The following is a 16116-nucleotide window of genomic DNA, read 5'->3' as shown; positions in this document are numbered from 1 at the left end:
GATCATCCGTCGAGTTGTGTAATAACGTTCTGTCATTCTAAAATTAGAAAAGATTGCTTAGGCTCTTTTTATCACATCATCAATTGCGCGTTAAAATACAGTGAGATCTACACAAATTTCCACGAAGGGTGCAGGGTAGATATCCCCATGTGCCTGAAAAGCCTTTCTGTAGTACAAGAAAGACGAGAATTTGGTTTCCCTGCAAGGCTTTCCAGAAAACGAGACCGGTTTGAAACTGTTTGAAGATGCGAATTCCCAACAGAACAAAAAACAATTGCAATAGTGGAGGGAAAAGCAGAATAATGTGACAAACAGAGACATCTCCGGACCACAATACATAGAACTAAAACAAGAGGAAAATGTTATTATGACCATCATCATTATTATAATCAAAAAGCCAATAGCAAAAGAGAGAGAGACACACACAAAGTAAGATGAAGCCTCCACGTAAGAACATAATACACAGCCAAAAATTTGCCACAGAAAAACCAGCTTCTAAAAGAAAAAAGCCCCTCCAAAAGGCACCAACAACACCAACTACTTTTCCTTAGAGATGGTGATAATCGCATCAACCAGAACTCGACATGTGTCGGCGTCTCCCCACAAGACCCATTGCTTCTCCAGGAAGATCTCCGGTGATTATATATTCAGAGGCCATGATGCCTCAAGAATGTTCCTATGCCAAGCCACTTCAGTTGAGGCCCCTCATTCATATACTCCCTCTCATTCATTTTGCTTCTTCTCTTTGTCCTCCATTATTCGTTCAAAGCAAGCACTTAGATCTCTTGAAATTTTGCATCTTGAAGATGGGCTCAAAATAACCAACTCCTAGGATTCAACCTGAGGCTGAGACATTCAACATCACAGAGCGAGATCATTTTCACGCGGTCAATTCGATTTAATTCCTCCAAAAAATTCACTTACCATGAAGATAGTTCAAGAATTGGTGCTCATTTGGATTGTCCTGGCTTTGTTCCTCCAAAATGCCAGCAACGCGGAAGGAAGATATTACTACCGCAAGGGGCAGAAGAAGAATCCTGACAAGGGCTCGAGTTCAACCTCACTAATGCCTCCCCCTGATGCCCAGGACCCTGCCCCTCCATCCCCCACATACTCGCCTGTGCCGACCATGCCGTCCGACCCGAGCCCTGAGCCGTCCAACTCCAGCTCCGGCTGCATCTTTGATGTGACTGCCTTCGGGGCGGTCGGGGATGGGTTGGCTGACGACACTCCCGCCTTCAAAGCAGCCTGGAAGGCAGCATGCGCCGTGGAGTTGGGCGTAGTCCTCGCTCCCTTGGGCTACACTTTCAAGACCACTTCCATGAACTTCTCAGGCCCGTGCAAGCCGGGGCTCGTGTTCCAAGTCAGCATTGGCAAAATTTTAACTTCATCTCCATTTATATCCTTAAAGATCGCTAATATGACTCCAGTACATTTTTCTGAAGCACTTGTAAAACTCTTCCTTTTTTTGGCCAACACTAGTTAAACCATTTGAAACGTGACAAATATATTCTTTCGAGAATGAATACAAGTCATTGGACAACATAGTGATTTCACAAATCATTTGATAACTTACAGCCAGAAAAAGTAGTCTACTTTTCCCTTCTCAAAGCTCTAAGCATGTTTCTTTAAGACACATTTTATGAACATTTCTGTTGCTAATATAAACTATCAAATGTTTACACAGGTAGATGGGGTCTTGATGCCGCCAAATGGACCGGATTGTTGGCCGAAAGCAGATAGCAAGAAGCAATGGCTTGTGTTCTACCAGCTCGACAACATGACTCTGACGGGGAAGGGAACCATTGAAGGCAATGGTGAGCCGTGGTGGGATCTTCCTTGCAAGCCCCACAGGGTGATTGAACTCTACAACATGTCAAATTATTGTATCAGCATCTGTATAAGCAAATTTTTTTGCAACACAACATTTTCACCCTTCAAGTCGGGTAAAAAAAAAACTTATCTCTAAAACTACACATTCTTGTCATTGTTTCAGGGTCCAAATGGGACAACTTTACCGGGACCGTGCGACAGCCCAACTGTAAGTAAATTCATCCATGACTCCAACTAGTCAAATATAGATATACTATTGTCTTTTCTATTTAGAGTGCTGACCAGTATTTATATGGTTCATTTCAGTTGATACTATTCTTCATGAGCTCGAATTTGGCAGTCAACAGGTTACGAATCCAGAACAGCCCTCAATTCCACATGACGTTCAACGGCTGCTTAGGAGTGTTGGTCGATGAGCTATCCATATTTTCCCCAAAACTTAGCCCCAACACAGACGGCATCCACATAGGGAACACTAAATCCGTGGGGATTTACAACAGCATGATCTCAAATGGTACTTAAATCAATTAAACTGTTTCATTTATCTCAAGATTACACTTGTTCATTGCTTCATTTATTGGCTCCTTACAATGAATGATATAAACAGGTGATGATTGCATCTCCATCGGAACCGGAGGTTCGGATGTCCACATCGAGGGGGTTACTTGTGGGCCAAGTCATGGGATCAGGTACCCTTTCTTTTAATCACAATGAGTCCCCTCCAAACAAGCTAGATCATCTGATGTCTACCAAAGAAATGCGAAGAAAATAGCTTTTTTAAGAACTGTACCAGATTTTCACAGCAAAGGAACTAGTATATGTCTTCACTAACAAGTCATCTTAGGAAAAAAGGTTTAAAATTAGGAACTTTAGTACTTTTTGTTTGCAACCCCACAATGCCCCATTTTTTCTCAAGAAAACACGGGTAAAAGTAGTTTTGTTTTGTAAACAATCACTTTATGTGGATGATATAATTAATTAGGACATTGAACAGGGAAGACGGATAGCTTTTTGTAGGAGCTTCTAGGAAATACTCCGGCCGTACACTTCTTAAGGCCACAATCATTAGAAAGGACCACATGAAATGTAGAAAAAGAACCGAGTTACTCATTCGCATTATTTGATGACAGCATCGGGAGCTTGGGAGCGAACAACTCGAAGGCGTGGGTCTCAAATATAACAGTCCAGAACGCGGTGATCAGGGATTCTGACAACGGGCTGCGCATCAAGACGTGGCAGGGGGGTAGTGGGTCGGTCATGGGCATCTCCTACAAGAACATCCGGATGGAGAACGTGCGCAACTGCATCATTGTGGACCAGTACTACTGCAGCTACAAGGATTGCCCGAACCAGACCTCGGCTGTGTATGTGGCCGACCTCTCCTACTGCAACATCAAGGGCACCTACAACATGATCAGCCCGCCGATCCACTTTGCGTGCAGCGACACGGTGGCGTGCACCAACATCATAGTGTCGGAGGTCGAGCTGCTGCCTCACGTGGGCGAGCTGGTCGACGACCCTTTCTGCTGGAACGCCTACGGGGTCCAGGAGACCATGAACATCCCTCCCATTGATTGCTTGCAAGATGGGATGCCTCAGACTGCGGTAGAGAGATCTGCTAGCTTATGGTTGACAGGAAAGGACTGATGAGACATTATAGCGTAATGAATTTCACTAGTGACATGAAATTGCCACAATTGTATAGAGGCACATCAGGAGCCAATTATCTGGATTTAGGTCTCCATTAGACTTTTCCTTTTCTCCATTAGGCTCCATCCCTCCTAGGGTTTATCCCCATTGTGTGATGAGGTATGGTAGTATTACTGGGTCTCTTTCCTTTTCACCTTTTTCATTAGGGGATTTTTGTCTTTTTTCCCACATGGTAATTTTTTGGATTCTGGTTTCTAATACATATTTTTATAGAGGTGTGACAATTCATACCATCACCAGATTTGGACCCTTGAATTTCATTGTCCCTAGTAGCCCATTTACGCTGGTGTTGCATTCCTAGGCAACATGAGGGCACTCTAGTCATGATAATGAACCAAGCAGAGGCCACCAAAATGGGCTGCCAGCTCTCAACCAAGAATTTATGCACGAAAGTTAGTTTCGCTAGCTTTTTGCAGGAGCAAACAGACTAGTTTCGCTAGCTTTTTGCAGGAGCAAACAGACCGTGTCATACTAGAACCCTTGCTGTCTCTTTTATTGAAGGTTTCGTCCTTTGATACTTACTGGAACCACACATAGCCATCTTAACTAGTGACTCCAATGTTCGTTTTTTTTTCAGATCCACGTGATATAATGATCGTGTCGAAAGTAGCTATCCAGTCACACAAGAGGACTAGAGTCTGAGCCAGCCGCGCATAAACCACGATGGTGATGCTTGTGCCTAACTAAAACGAAGTTAAGTTTCTGCAAATTTCCTGCCTCTCACGAGGAATCGGTTGTTGTTGATCGAACAGAGAGGAATTGAACTTTGCTTTAGACTCAAAGTCGCAAGTGCACATCCGAGACTTTTAGGTGCCTTAGTCTCCACCATATATTCACGCACGCATGTCTAATCACCCAAGCTAAAAAGATCACATTGACGACTCGAGCAAGCCGGCCCTCATTGTTATTGAGGCTAGGGGCGACGCTTCCTAAAACAACATGAATTTCTTGAAAAGAAATCTAAACTCGACATGTCATGACACGACTCGACTCGACATCAACACACGTTGTCGTCCATTTTCAGTGAAAGGTACTTTGTAAACACGAATTTGTATCATACGAATCTAACACGAAGACATGAATTGTCGGCCTAATTTAGGCCTTATGCAGCAGAAGGTAGACTAGTACCGAAAACCTCTCTCCCTTTCTCGGGCCGGCCTGGCCAGGCCCGTTTGCATCGCCTAAACAACGTTTCCACGGTTCCACTGCATCACCATCTTTACACTTACAGGAACTCTCTCAATTCGCAGTCTTCATTCTCCAAAATCCCAGTTCCAGCTGCTGCTTAACCAGGTACACTCCTCTTCCTCCCTTCCTTCCTGTTCATCGATGTATGGCTATTGAATATGGCATGTCGAAGTCGAGCGAGGCGAGCTTGAACATTGATTCCGATACCATGAAGTTGATACACGCGCGATCCTGAGATATCCCCGTGATCTTTTCGAAGTTTTGGTTTTTCTTCCCCTCCCCTCTGAGTTCTTGCGCAAACAATTGTTGATTTCCATCTGGGTTTCATCTCCTTCTCCGGTTTTGCATTAGGTGGAGAGAGAGTCGAGATGCCGTCTCTGCAAACAGCTTTGCCTCCTGAGCTCGCGGACAATGTCTTAAGGGTCAGTGTGTTTTCCTCTTTCATATGTTTCTCATTCGTTGTTGTTAAGAAATTACATCATTTCATGTTGGTCTGCTTTATTTTAATCCAATTATATTATGCTGTTCTTGTCTTTTCATTTTTTGGTAATTGCTCGTGTTAAAGTTTCATTGTTCGCCCTATTGGTCGTTGCAGCTTTATCGCGAGTGCCTTCGAAGAGCGAAATACATAGGGCATCGGGTACACCCTCCTTTCTTCCTTAGACTTTGTTGGTTATATAGATTTTAGCTAATATTAGCTGAAGTGAATGGCATGTTGGATTAGTGTTTCCATTTCGAAATTGAATTCTTTTGAGTCGAGCAAATCGATGAATTGTTGCGTAAGCAATGATGGTAGCTTCAATTTTTGTTGCGCTTTTCTGGTTCATTGCTTAAAACTTGTTAGATGGCTTTTGTGTGAATGATAGTGTGTTTAAGAGGGACATTGTCTTTTATAATTCCGTTTTATCTGCTTGCATTATTTGATTAAGTTGAAGTTTTGGTTTTACAAGTGAATGCTACCATGAATCGGAATAATTGAAATTAGATCATACCCTGTTTGACTAAATATTTGCCTCCCTCTGAGGCCAATCTGCCTTAGGCGGGGAAGGCAGGCTAAAGTTTTTTATGGCCATATGTAGTGGCATAAAACAGATGTCTCGGCAAATTTGAGCTTATATGTGTAATTTGGCATGTTGGACCAGATGCTTCCCTTTGACCCTACGACTGCAATACAAGTAGCAGAAATTCATATTTTTTACATACTATGGTCTCAACTCCTTCACTGTCTTAATTTGAGTTGGATGGACTCTACTTTCTCATTAAGCATATCCCTCTTTATGGACACCACCTACTGACGAGTGGTTTTTATGCTGTCTGATGTTCTTAATTGACTTGGAGAGGACTTTCAATAAGATAATATTTACCAAAAAAGGAATGAGAACGCGACGTTGCTGTATATACACTGGTCAAGCTTTTGGTTGTGAGTCTTTCATGGCCTAAGTGGCAAGATCATGATATGGAAGTTGGAAAATTTCATTCATCTGCCACATTTAAGTCTTAATTTTGTCATTGGTTCTTTAAATTTATGGTTTCTGAACTAATGATGTTTAATTGAAATGTTTGCTGAAATTTGAAAGTTGTTTATGCAAGGAGTATCGTATATAATTTGAGCCCACTTCTTCCATGTATACACTTTTCGTATTTCGTGCAGCTGGGAAACTGACTTTTCTCTCTTCTCTTACATTTGTGCAGCAACACAATACTCAGCTTCTTGTCGACTTGGTGAGGCAGCAATTTAGAAGGCACATGCATGAGACAGATCCTGAGAAAATCCAAAAACTAAAGGATGAGTGAGTTTGACAATGCCTATTTGGTAGCATTAACAGTCTTGTTTCTTTCAAAGAAAAGGAAATTGTTTAGGATTTATGTGGAAAGGATTCAACACTATATGATGAAATTCTTTATGCGTGTTATCTTCATAATGTTGCGGGGACCCGGATTAGGCGATATGAGCTTTGGTAATTGTTAACTTTGTTAGATTCTCTTTTATTTGGTGGGATCCAGCATTAGACTGCCGAAGGACCTTCCTCAAAAATTTACAGATGAACAAAATGCGAAACTCCTATTTTGGTATCTTGATTGAAGAAGTGTTTCCAAGGTTCTAACTAGATCTTTTTCTTATTTTCAGTGCGGCAAGGGGGCTGATAAACCATATATTGTATGAATCAGAGAAGATGACTGGTCGCAAATTCAGCAAAGGCTCGTAATGTCATTGTTCATTATATGTTTCAATGGACTTGTTGACGAGGTTTTGACTGTCTATGAAGTAAATTTAGCTTCGGTGGCCAGAAGATTCCTCTTTTTGTATTCCCCATTGTTGCAATGGAGTGTGATGGTAACATAAAACTGCAAGTGCATTGTAGAACAGGACAAGGGTCAATGGATCGCTATTGGAGGTCTACCAATGGATATGGTCACAATTTGTGATAATGTCACAACTCAGAACAGAAATGCATTTGACTGCACGATCGATTTTCACAGCAATGAGCAATTTATGGTTGTTTCCGGCCAAAGAAAAAGTGTGATGTTCTAGTTGTTGCCTATATCTGAAGAACTGTCTTATGATAAAAACAGTAGTCTTGCTATAAATGTGGACTGTTTTGTTGAACGACTCGAAGTTTGAAAAGGCTGGAAGTTCATGGACCCTTTGACTATGCAGCTGTTTGACGTACTCAAATTGGTTGGGGCGATGAGTGAAATCGAGAGGTCAAAATGAATATTGCTGACCTCCTCATTGCATAAGCAAAGATGAAAAGCACATCTCCAAGCTAATTCAGTCTATTATCACTGCTAGATCTGCTTCTGCAAGGGGGTAATTTTTTCACTTCACCAGAGACGCTGCAGAACAAAATGTTTAAAGATTCTACAAGGCAAATCTAGATGAGTGACGCCATTTAAGATGCTATATAGATCAAGTGACATGGACCCTTTGTGTTGCTTCGTATAGATGAGTGTCCCCATTTAAGATGCTATCTAGATCAAGGGAAGGAACATGGCCACTACTTTTTACTTTCATTCACTATAACATCTATGATTCAAACTCCAAATCATTCCCTCTTGGTCCTCTCACTGCAATGAAGACTTTCTTGTCAGCCTTGGAGGGTGGAACTTCTGTATCAACAGGACATATACAGTCACTGTCCCTATCGAAAATCATATCATGGGTGCTTGATTCAGAGGCTCTCTTCGTCAAATGATTCTCTCTACAGGTTACTCTCATCAATTTGTCTGTGCGGTCTTCACTTGATATTTCACTTCATTATGAACCTGGGGCTCTGAGGGCGAGAGCGTTACGTATGCTTCTGACGTTGATGATTTCATTTCTTCGACTTCTTAGCGATCGTTACTAACAATGCTTGTCATTTTGTCTGTCGTGTTCCTTCTCTCCGCTACAACAGCAAAACGTCACCATAAGTCTTCCCGTTGTTTAGAATGAGTGCATTGTATCATGTGACAGGACATTAACCTATTTATTCAGCATCCTCATTCATCCTATTATGGGTTAAGGATTTGGAGAAAAGGGGTTGCCTTCCATTAACAGTTTCTCTCGAAGTCTAAAAAAGAATTGCAGTAATAAAAGGACACTGATATTTCATTATCAACACCGTTCTCCAATTACAGATTTCCAGCAGAAGTGAATATCGACACCAAGATATCTTACATTTACAATTGACGATGAAGAGAAATCTATTTGAATAGAGCTAAGAAATATGCTATTGCAGGCTGCATAGTAGCTTCTTTTTATAATCTAGTACTACTTAGTGTATTGTATCTGATAATTCATGTAATCCCTAGCCAGTTTTTCCTAAATTTGATGGTCTGGTCCTTGGACTGGAAGGACTTCTTCCACTGAGCTGAGGACTTTGATCCCCCCGCAGTTCACTGATGCGTGGGCTGTAAATCCGAGGGCTCTGAATGCCTTTTAACTCTCTAGATGGCGTTGCGCAGGAGCTAGTCTCCTTAGAACTGCATGTGCGCCTGATCTCACCCCTGCTTCGAGTAATCATACCGTCTAAAACCTCTCCATCGTCAGCAAATGACATGGCCCTGCTCATCCTTCGTTCCTGATATGACAAAGGCACGTCAAATGTCCAATAATTAGAAGCTGTCTTGATTCTCGACTGGTTTAGGATGTAGAAAAACATTGTAGGACCACTTAAACTGCTTGCACTACAGAAAACTTCTCTCAGAAGCAGGTGGTGTATTCAAGGAAGTGAGGTGTAATTCAACATAATTATGCATAGAAGTATTAATAGCACTGTACCGGTGAAAGATGGAATGATACGGCAGGCACCTCATCATACTCTGCAGCATCTAAATCTTGAAGGTGGGCCACTTTGAAGAACTTGGGCAAAATGTATTGTCTCACTGGAACTAGAGCCATGATCATCAGTGGGAAAAGCACCCCAGCGAGTGGAACCCACGTAATCCCAAAACAGACAAGCAAATATGAGGTCTGGAATAATGTGAAAACCATAATTGTCTTGAAGGGTACGGTTTCCACGAAAGTAGCATGATACTCCTCCAGCACTCTGAAGAAAACGATTTAGAAGTGAGAGAAGATAAATATATGCAGTTTGAAAAAATGCAGCAAAAAAGATTTAATCCAACAGGAAGATCCGAGAAATAGATACTTGTATCGTCGGCTTGGAGCAGTGAAAAGCAGTAAGATCCTCTCCCAGAACTGGTTACCAGGGAGGCTTTCGATGGCCATGAAGGCAAAATAGCCCCACAGCACTGAGGTTGGGATCTTCTTCAGCAAAGGCATGGCTGCAACACATCCGCCAACCATTGCAGCTTGAAGCAAGTTACTGAGCCTTTGTTCTTTCACTTCCACTGGCAATAAATCATCGATTTCTTTCTCAACATCAAACACAGTTTCGTCGACCGGGGCATCCATGTGCCCCATGCTGGAAGCCATTTGAACTGTTGAGTCCTTCAAATCCTTCAGTCCCTATTTTACAGTAGAAGTGATCATTTGTGAAATAAATATCAAATTGTCAATCATAAGCCTTCTACTAGGAAGTACTCCGACGTTAGCAAGAAGGGTTAAGCTCTTTTTTCCCAGTAGATCGGACACTTAGATACAGGTAGAGGTTGAATTAGGTTTAATCTAAAAGAAATGGTATCGCATCATCTTACCAGAGCAGAAGGTGCCTGGTGAATCAGTGGGGTCTGCATTTGTTGATAGGCTTCCTGCATGCTTCCATAGACTTGCCCCAGACTTGCATTCTGACCCATGCACTTACGAGCAGTTGATACAAGCCGATTCCGAAGTAACTGCATAGCATAAACATATTGCAAAACGCCAGACATTAAATAACCGTAATGGCAATTAACTAACCATAATAGCATAACTAGAACGGATCTGGGCATGTGATCACTACTTCTACAGCAGAAGCTGTAAATTTTAGGTACCTGATGCTTCAGAGTAGCTAAGCTTTTCGTGTGCATGGGGGACTGTGGTATGACACCATTTGATGGAGGGATCCCCAGCAGACCGCATAGTATTGTCTGTCATGCAATTAAGTAAAGAAGGTAAGAACTTCAGTGGAATTATCAGACGCAGAAAGCGATGATATAGCAAGTCAATCTTCATACCAAAAACCCCAGAAGAAGTAGATCGTAGTGGAAAGAAGATGGCTTTCTCAAGTTAAATTCTTTCTGCTGAGCTAGTTGGGAAGCTACGCTGTGGTCAAAGTAATAAAGCACAGCGATCATTGTTGCCGGGATAAAAGCTCCTATGATATAGAGCACAGGTACTTTTACCATGTCCTGTCGGTTATTACATGAGGAATTGTATCACCTAATTGATAGAGTCCAAAAAAAAATAACAATAATAATGAGCTAAACATAAGTAGAATATCTGTTTACCCGTACCTTTATAACAGTCCAATTCTCAAACGCGCCAGGAGACCACGGATTTGGACTGAAGAGGCGCCTCGGTATCCCTTTGGGAATATTTCCAGCTGGTGCATATGAAATTGCTGTCCAGACCAGAACCATCAATGGCACACCATAATCTGCAATGAAGCCTCGAAGCGACCCTGTAGCAGGTTGAGCGAAACTTACAACCTTGATTGACTGTAAGCGTGTTAACTAGAAAGATATGCATATGAAGATTAATTTTCAGAGTGCACTAACTTGATGCCATGTAAATCATGACTGGTTTTTAAGTCCCCTTATAACACGACTTTGGACCGACAGAAAAGCAGAATTTCCATTTTAATATCTTTCATAAGAAAAATATAGGCCATAAGATAAAGTAAATGATTGCACGCAGAATAAATGAATTTTAAACTGTGTATATAGTCTGCACAGCACAGAATGGGACACCAGTTTCACATGAGACCTTTGAGGTTTCGGAAACTTGCCTGATCCATATTTCCAAGATCTTGCTTTTCTGCTTCTTAATGCTGTAAGCAGAAGCCCAAATGACAAGACCAAAGCAAACATGCCATTTGCAAATCTCCATGGAGGTTGGAATTCGGTAAGGCTGGGATTTTCTCTTTCAGGCAAGCGAAATTCCTCGACCAGCCCCTGAAGAGTGACAGAGTACCAAATTGCCATTCAGCTTGGCAAGATGCATAGGGTGAAATTCCAGGGACTTCATGAATAACATGCAGCACTCATAATATGTTGGAATAAGCAGATTGAGACTTTACTTCTTTTTGGCCAAGACCAAATCTTCATCATCATTAATTAAAGCTTTAAGACAGAACAATGTGACAGATACTTGACTCACCTTGATAGCTTGCTGCATAAAAAGCATCGCGATAAGAAGGCCAAATAATTCACCAGCGAGACGAGTAAACCTATTTATGATTGAGCAAGCTCCGAGGACAGCTAGTAGAAACAGTAAGATTGCAGTCCACACGCATACCCTGCAAGTTTAAAAGTTGAAGTAATGCATAGCAATGAGCAAGGTAATTATAAGAATAACCGATGCCTAGCAGAGTTTGAGAAGTGATATGTTTTTTCAGGAAAGAGCAGAATACGGTACCATCCAGTCCACGCTAGAAAGAGCTTTGATCCCAATTCCGGTCTGTCTTTGGCAAAGTTAAATAAGAAGGTATACATAATTACAGTTGGTTCTGCCACTCCAAGAATCAACAATGGCTGGCCTCCAAAAACAGAGTGTATTATCCCACACAATGCAGTAGAAGCTAACGTTTGAACCGCCGTCAAAACTCCATCTATAGAATGAAGGAACACTATTAGATATTCCAAAGCATAGGCATATACATATGTACACACAACAGTAGCCCCAGCAGTGGTGGCAAAAAACCAGACAATTAAGTATTTCTTGGGAAGAATTGAATCGGCTGACAAATTCAAGGACTGCCCAAATTATGCACGGCCCTCGATAAAAATTTTGATGCACTATTTCACCTGTGTCTCTTTCCAGTTGTTCTCCAAATGAAATAACTGGAATTGCTGAGGCGAAAAAAATGTATGTGGTGGGAGCCAATATCCTGGGGCATTACAGTACCCAGCATCAGTTAGTCTTAACTTAACTAGTCAGTTCTTTAATGATGTATAGGGTGATAAAATAGCAAAAGTACCTAAAGCCTGCCCTGAGTCCACCAGTCCAATCTTGCTTGTAGCATAACAATCTCCCTTGAAGATCATTCTTTATCCCGCGAAATGGCACAAAGGTTTCTTCCATCTTCTTTTTCCCCTTTCAATTCAGTCAGGAAAACTGAGTACCCTCTTGCTCAGAAAGAAGCAGCTCCTACAGTGGCTCAATCATTCCGAGGCAAGGCTCTAACTGAAAGATTAGCACTATCAGCATCAATATGGCAGAGTCTTGGGGACATCTGACCTCAACGTATTTGCAATTGAAATGACATCATGCATACAATAGATAAATGATATGTGGAAGACCAGGCTCGGGACCTCACACTATAAAACGGGAATTTCCAAATAACACAGGCTTTGCAGGATTGAGCTCCACAAAGGAAGACCCTTCTAGCTGTATCTGAAATTCACCATGAAACAGAACAGTGCGGACACAGAGAAAGACCTTGAGGCTGAGCTCCAGATATAGAGGCCTATAAAGGCACGAACTTTAAGCAGAGAGCTACATCCACGGCACTAATAGTAATGTGGGTCAAAGGGATATCAAGTAAACATCACTGTCCTGGATGCTCAACAGCAGAAACAAACTCTGACAAAAAAAAAACAGCAGAAACAAACAAAATGCAATGCGCTGGCATTGCTAAAGAAGAACGAGATTAAGTGAGCTTTCCAGGAGTTCCCGATCAAGAAAAGATAAATGCAGATAAAAGTAGAAACAAAGAGTTCAAAAAGTGGAAGAAATGGGGAGTACTCACTGGCTGATATGACTTGAAATGCTAAAAAGAGAAGTCTTTTCTGGTGCTGAGAGCGCTGGGGTTAAGAGAGAGGGAGAGATGAGAGAAGGGTGGATGTGCCAGTGCCAGTCCAAGACAAGCTGGCACTGAGCGAAGCACCCAAGTAGCTTCACTTCACTTACCCCCTGGAGCACGAGTAGATCCTGACTCTTCCCAAAAAACCAAAAAAAGAAAATGTGCATAAAAAGATGTTATGTGCATTGCAAGCGATACCAGATAAACGGACAGATGAATGTGACTTGTACCAAATCCTTCCGCAATTTACATTCACTTCGCTGTCAATAATATAGGTTGTTTCGTTAAATTAATATGTTGGATAATAGCGCGAAATATTTATTTCGGGAGTAATGTCTTTTGATAAAATGGCATATAGAGATTTCGAAAAATGGCGTATCGCGAGATTGACTATTTTACCCTTCGCCGTAACTTTTCGATCCTCCACTCTCTTCTTCTTGACTTCCATGTAAGATTGTGCTCTCGCTTTTTATATTTTTTTTGAAAATCATATTTACCAAATATAATTTTATGAGAGCCATTAAACATGCGTGTGTATTCAAGCACGAATAGGTAGATTAAGAGATGAAATGTAAGCAACGTATTTAAATGCTTTTGCGTTGAAATTCATCTACAATCTCATGGTAAAGTGACTCGGGCTCTGTTTGTTTCACAAAAAATGTGACGAATCTGGACAATGTTTTTCGAGAAATTATTTTCCATGAAAATGATAATATTTTCCGGTATTTGACTGAAACTTGAAAATGAACCGGAAAATACTTTTCGTCATTTAATAAGTAAAATTTGATTTGATTTTCTTAATAAAATACATTATTCGAGCACTAATAACTTACTTGCGCATAAGCAGTCAGGGAACCGGATACAAGTACCAAGGTTTCGGGCCTGGCCTCGTTGAACCTCAATTGGGCCTGGCCTCAATAGACCCGAGCACGAGCTCCGGGGTACCAATCCCAGCCTAGGGCGTAGGTGTCGTGAACCCAAGCTCGAGCACCGAGGTCCCGAGCCTAACCTCGATGGACACGAGCATGGGCGCCGAGGACTCGAGCCCGGGGCTGAGGTCTTGGGCCCGACCTTGATGAACATGGGCCCTGGCACTAGCACCGAAGTCACAATCCTGGCCTTGATGGACCCAGTCCCGGGCGAAAGGTCTCGGGCTTAGCCTCAATGGATCCGGGCCTGAGTGTTAGAGATTCGGACACGAGCACGAAGGTCTCGGGTATGGCTTCTATGGACCCGCGCCTGGGAGATGGGCAACGGTATCAGAGTCCAAGGTCCGACCACAAGCGCTAATGTCTTGAGCCCAACCTTTGTGGACCTGGGCCCGGGCACCAGAGTTTTAGGCCCGGCTTCTTTGGACCCCGGCAGACCCAGTCCCGGCCTAGGAACCTTGTCAAGGGCTCAAGAACAGGCATTGAAGTTCGTGTAACCAAACGTAAAGTTTCTGGTCCAAGCGCCGATCTAGCCATATTTTTGAACATGATTTTCAATTTTTTAAGAGAAAATTATTTTGCTGAATTTAAACATAGATTTTCTGTTGAATTAATAAAATATTATATCAAAAAATATTTTTCGCAAAACACATTGAGCCTTAAATCATAACCATAGCCAAGGTCAAGGATGAGTTGCTATGCACAGTGTTTGGGATATGCAGCCGAGAAATTGACAGACCTTATAGTCGTTGTGTCCCACACAGATTAGTAGTAATCCACTCAAACACATCATCATTTTTGTTTTTGTTTCAACCAAGGTTTTTGTCATAAACATGAAAAGATGGTGAAAGGGATGGAAAAAATTTAAGTCCCCGAGATTTCCGGCCTCGACCACCAAGATCAGTGCAGTGAAAGTCGAGTCACGTCGTCGTATGATTCATTCTTTCTTTTATTGCTCCAAGCTCGGGGAATAGGAGAGCGTGAATGTCGTGGAATAGAGTAGGAGAAAGCATACAAAACTTGGAAGGATTCATTTGTCTTCATCCGGGGAAGAATGCCTTCTCTTCCGTGTGAACATGGAAATTGGATAAATAGTATGGACTTCACCTAAAATAGTATGATAATCAAATCTTTCAACCATCGTTCGTGCGTAACGCTATCAACCCCTTAAGATTCAATAAGGGAAAAATTGCCAAAAAAGTCTTGAACCTATCGTACGGATGCTGATTCAGTTATAAACTTTTTAATTTGGCCAATTCAGTTATAAATATTTTGATAATTTGCTAATTTAATATTTTTGATCAATTTTGACCGAAAATCACTGACGTTGACAATTTTTGAATTTTTTTTATATTTTATTTTTTTTCTTCTTCCTCTACCGGTCACCGAGCCTCGGCGATGGCTAGCCACCAACCACAGGCAAGGCTCTAGAGAAGGTGAGCCTCGATCGAGTCTGGGCAAGCCTAGCGAGGTCACCTTGCCGGCCACAGCGAGGCTCGGCGATCGGAGAAAGAAGGAAAAAAAAGAATATAAAATATAAAAATAAATTCAAAAGAAATTTTAAAAAATTGCATAAAATTGTCCACGTCAATGCCAGCTGTGACATGTAAATCAACCGGCTTCCACTTCAGTAATTTCCAACCAAAATTTACCAAAAAAACTAAATTGATAAATTGTCAAAAGATTTAAGACTAAATTGGCCAAATTAAAAGGTTCATGATTAAATTAGTATCCGTACAATAGATTTAAAACTTTTCTGGTAATTTTCTCATCCAATAAGTATGCTATGTAATGTTGTGTTGAGTATAATTCTTGTTGTTGTCGAGTAAAATCACGTGAAGTTGTTTACCCCCAAAAACTTATTGTGATGGGTTCAAAGCGGACGCTGAAGTCTAGTTTAGGGAGGCAAGATAAAAGTACCTAGGAAGAGATAATATGAATTTTTCCTGAACTTTAGGAGAGATAATGTTGCCTTTAATGGGTTAGCACTAGTGATAGATCCCTACGTTTTTACTATCTTTGGAATCACCCCAAAGGAGAAAACGCACCACCTTAGATATTAATGT

The 16116-nt window shown here is 41.6% G+C and overlaps 3 protein-coding genes across 7 annotated transcripts; 2 read left to right on the top strand and 1 right to left on the bottom strand.

The window, feature by feature from the left end:
- Positions 1-666: 666 nt before the first annotated feature.
- Positions 667-3731, top strand: LOC115690603 (polygalacturonase At1g48100). The gene is made up of 6 exons (XM_030617010.2): positions 667-1363; positions 1688-1855; positions 1997-2041; positions 2140-2347; positions 2441-2522; positions 2964-3731. Exons 1-6 carry the CDS (start codon positions 926-928, stop codon positions 3478-3480), a joined length of 1458 nt encoding a protein of 485 aa, XP_030472870.1. The 5' UTR covers positions 667-925; the 3' UTR covers positions 3481-3731.
- Positions 3732-4688: 957 nt separating this feature from the next.
- On the top strand, positions 4689-7215 carry LOC115690580 (uncharacterized). The gene is made up of 5 exons (XM_030616979.2): positions 4689-4836; positions 5083-5153; positions 5327-5371; positions 6424-6521; positions 6860-7215. The coding sequence occupies exons 2-5, from the start codon at positions 5100-5102 to the stop codon at positions 6936-6938; spliced, it is 276 nt and encodes a 91-aa protein (XP_030472839.1). The 5' UTR covers positions 4689-4836; positions 5083-5099; the 3' UTR covers positions 6939-7215.
- Positions 7216-8296: 1081 nt separating this feature from the next.
- LOC115690578 (probable boron transporter 2) lies at positions 8297-13217 on the bottom strand. Of its 5 annotated transcripts, XM_056312548.1 has the most exons (14): positions 13068-13185; positions 12636-12952; positions 12297-12502; positions 12124-12206; positions 11735-11927; positions 11477-11615; positions 11106-11271; positions 10612-10778; positions 10333-10506; positions 10150-10245; positions 9874-10011; positions 9366-9685; positions 8996-9263; positions 8297-8795 (listed from the first exon to the last, which is right to left on the bottom strand). In XM_056312548.1, exons 3-14 carry the CDS (start codon positions 12398-12400, stop codon positions 8523-8525), a joined length of 2121 nt encoding a protein of 706 aa, XP_056168523.1. In that variant the 5' UTR covers positions 12401-12502; positions 12636-12952; positions 13068-13185; the 3' UTR covers positions 8297-8522. The 5 variants fall into 5 exon arrangements, with proteins under 5 accessions (XP_056168523.1, XP_056168524.1, XP_056168525.1 ...); XM_056312549.1 differs by lacking the exon at positions 12636-12952 and having other exon boundaries at positions 13068-13217; XM_056312550.1 differs by lacking the exon at positions 13068-13185 and having other exon boundaries at positions 12631-13045.
- Between the last annotated feature and the right edge of the window lie 2899 nt (positions 13218-16116).

The sequence above is a fragment of the Syzygium oleosum genome, unplaced genomic scaffold (genome assembly GCF_021117445.2).
Source record: "Syzygium oleosum isolate NSW1041296 unplaced genomic scaffold, Sole_v2.1 Sole_v2.06, whole genome shotgun sequence".
NCBI lineage: Eukaryota > Viridiplantae > Streptophyta > Magnoliopsida > Myrtales > Myrtaceae > Syzygium > Syzygium oleosum.
Note: the sequence above shows the minus strand (reverse complement) of the source record. Positions and strands in the feature narration are given on the sequence as shown.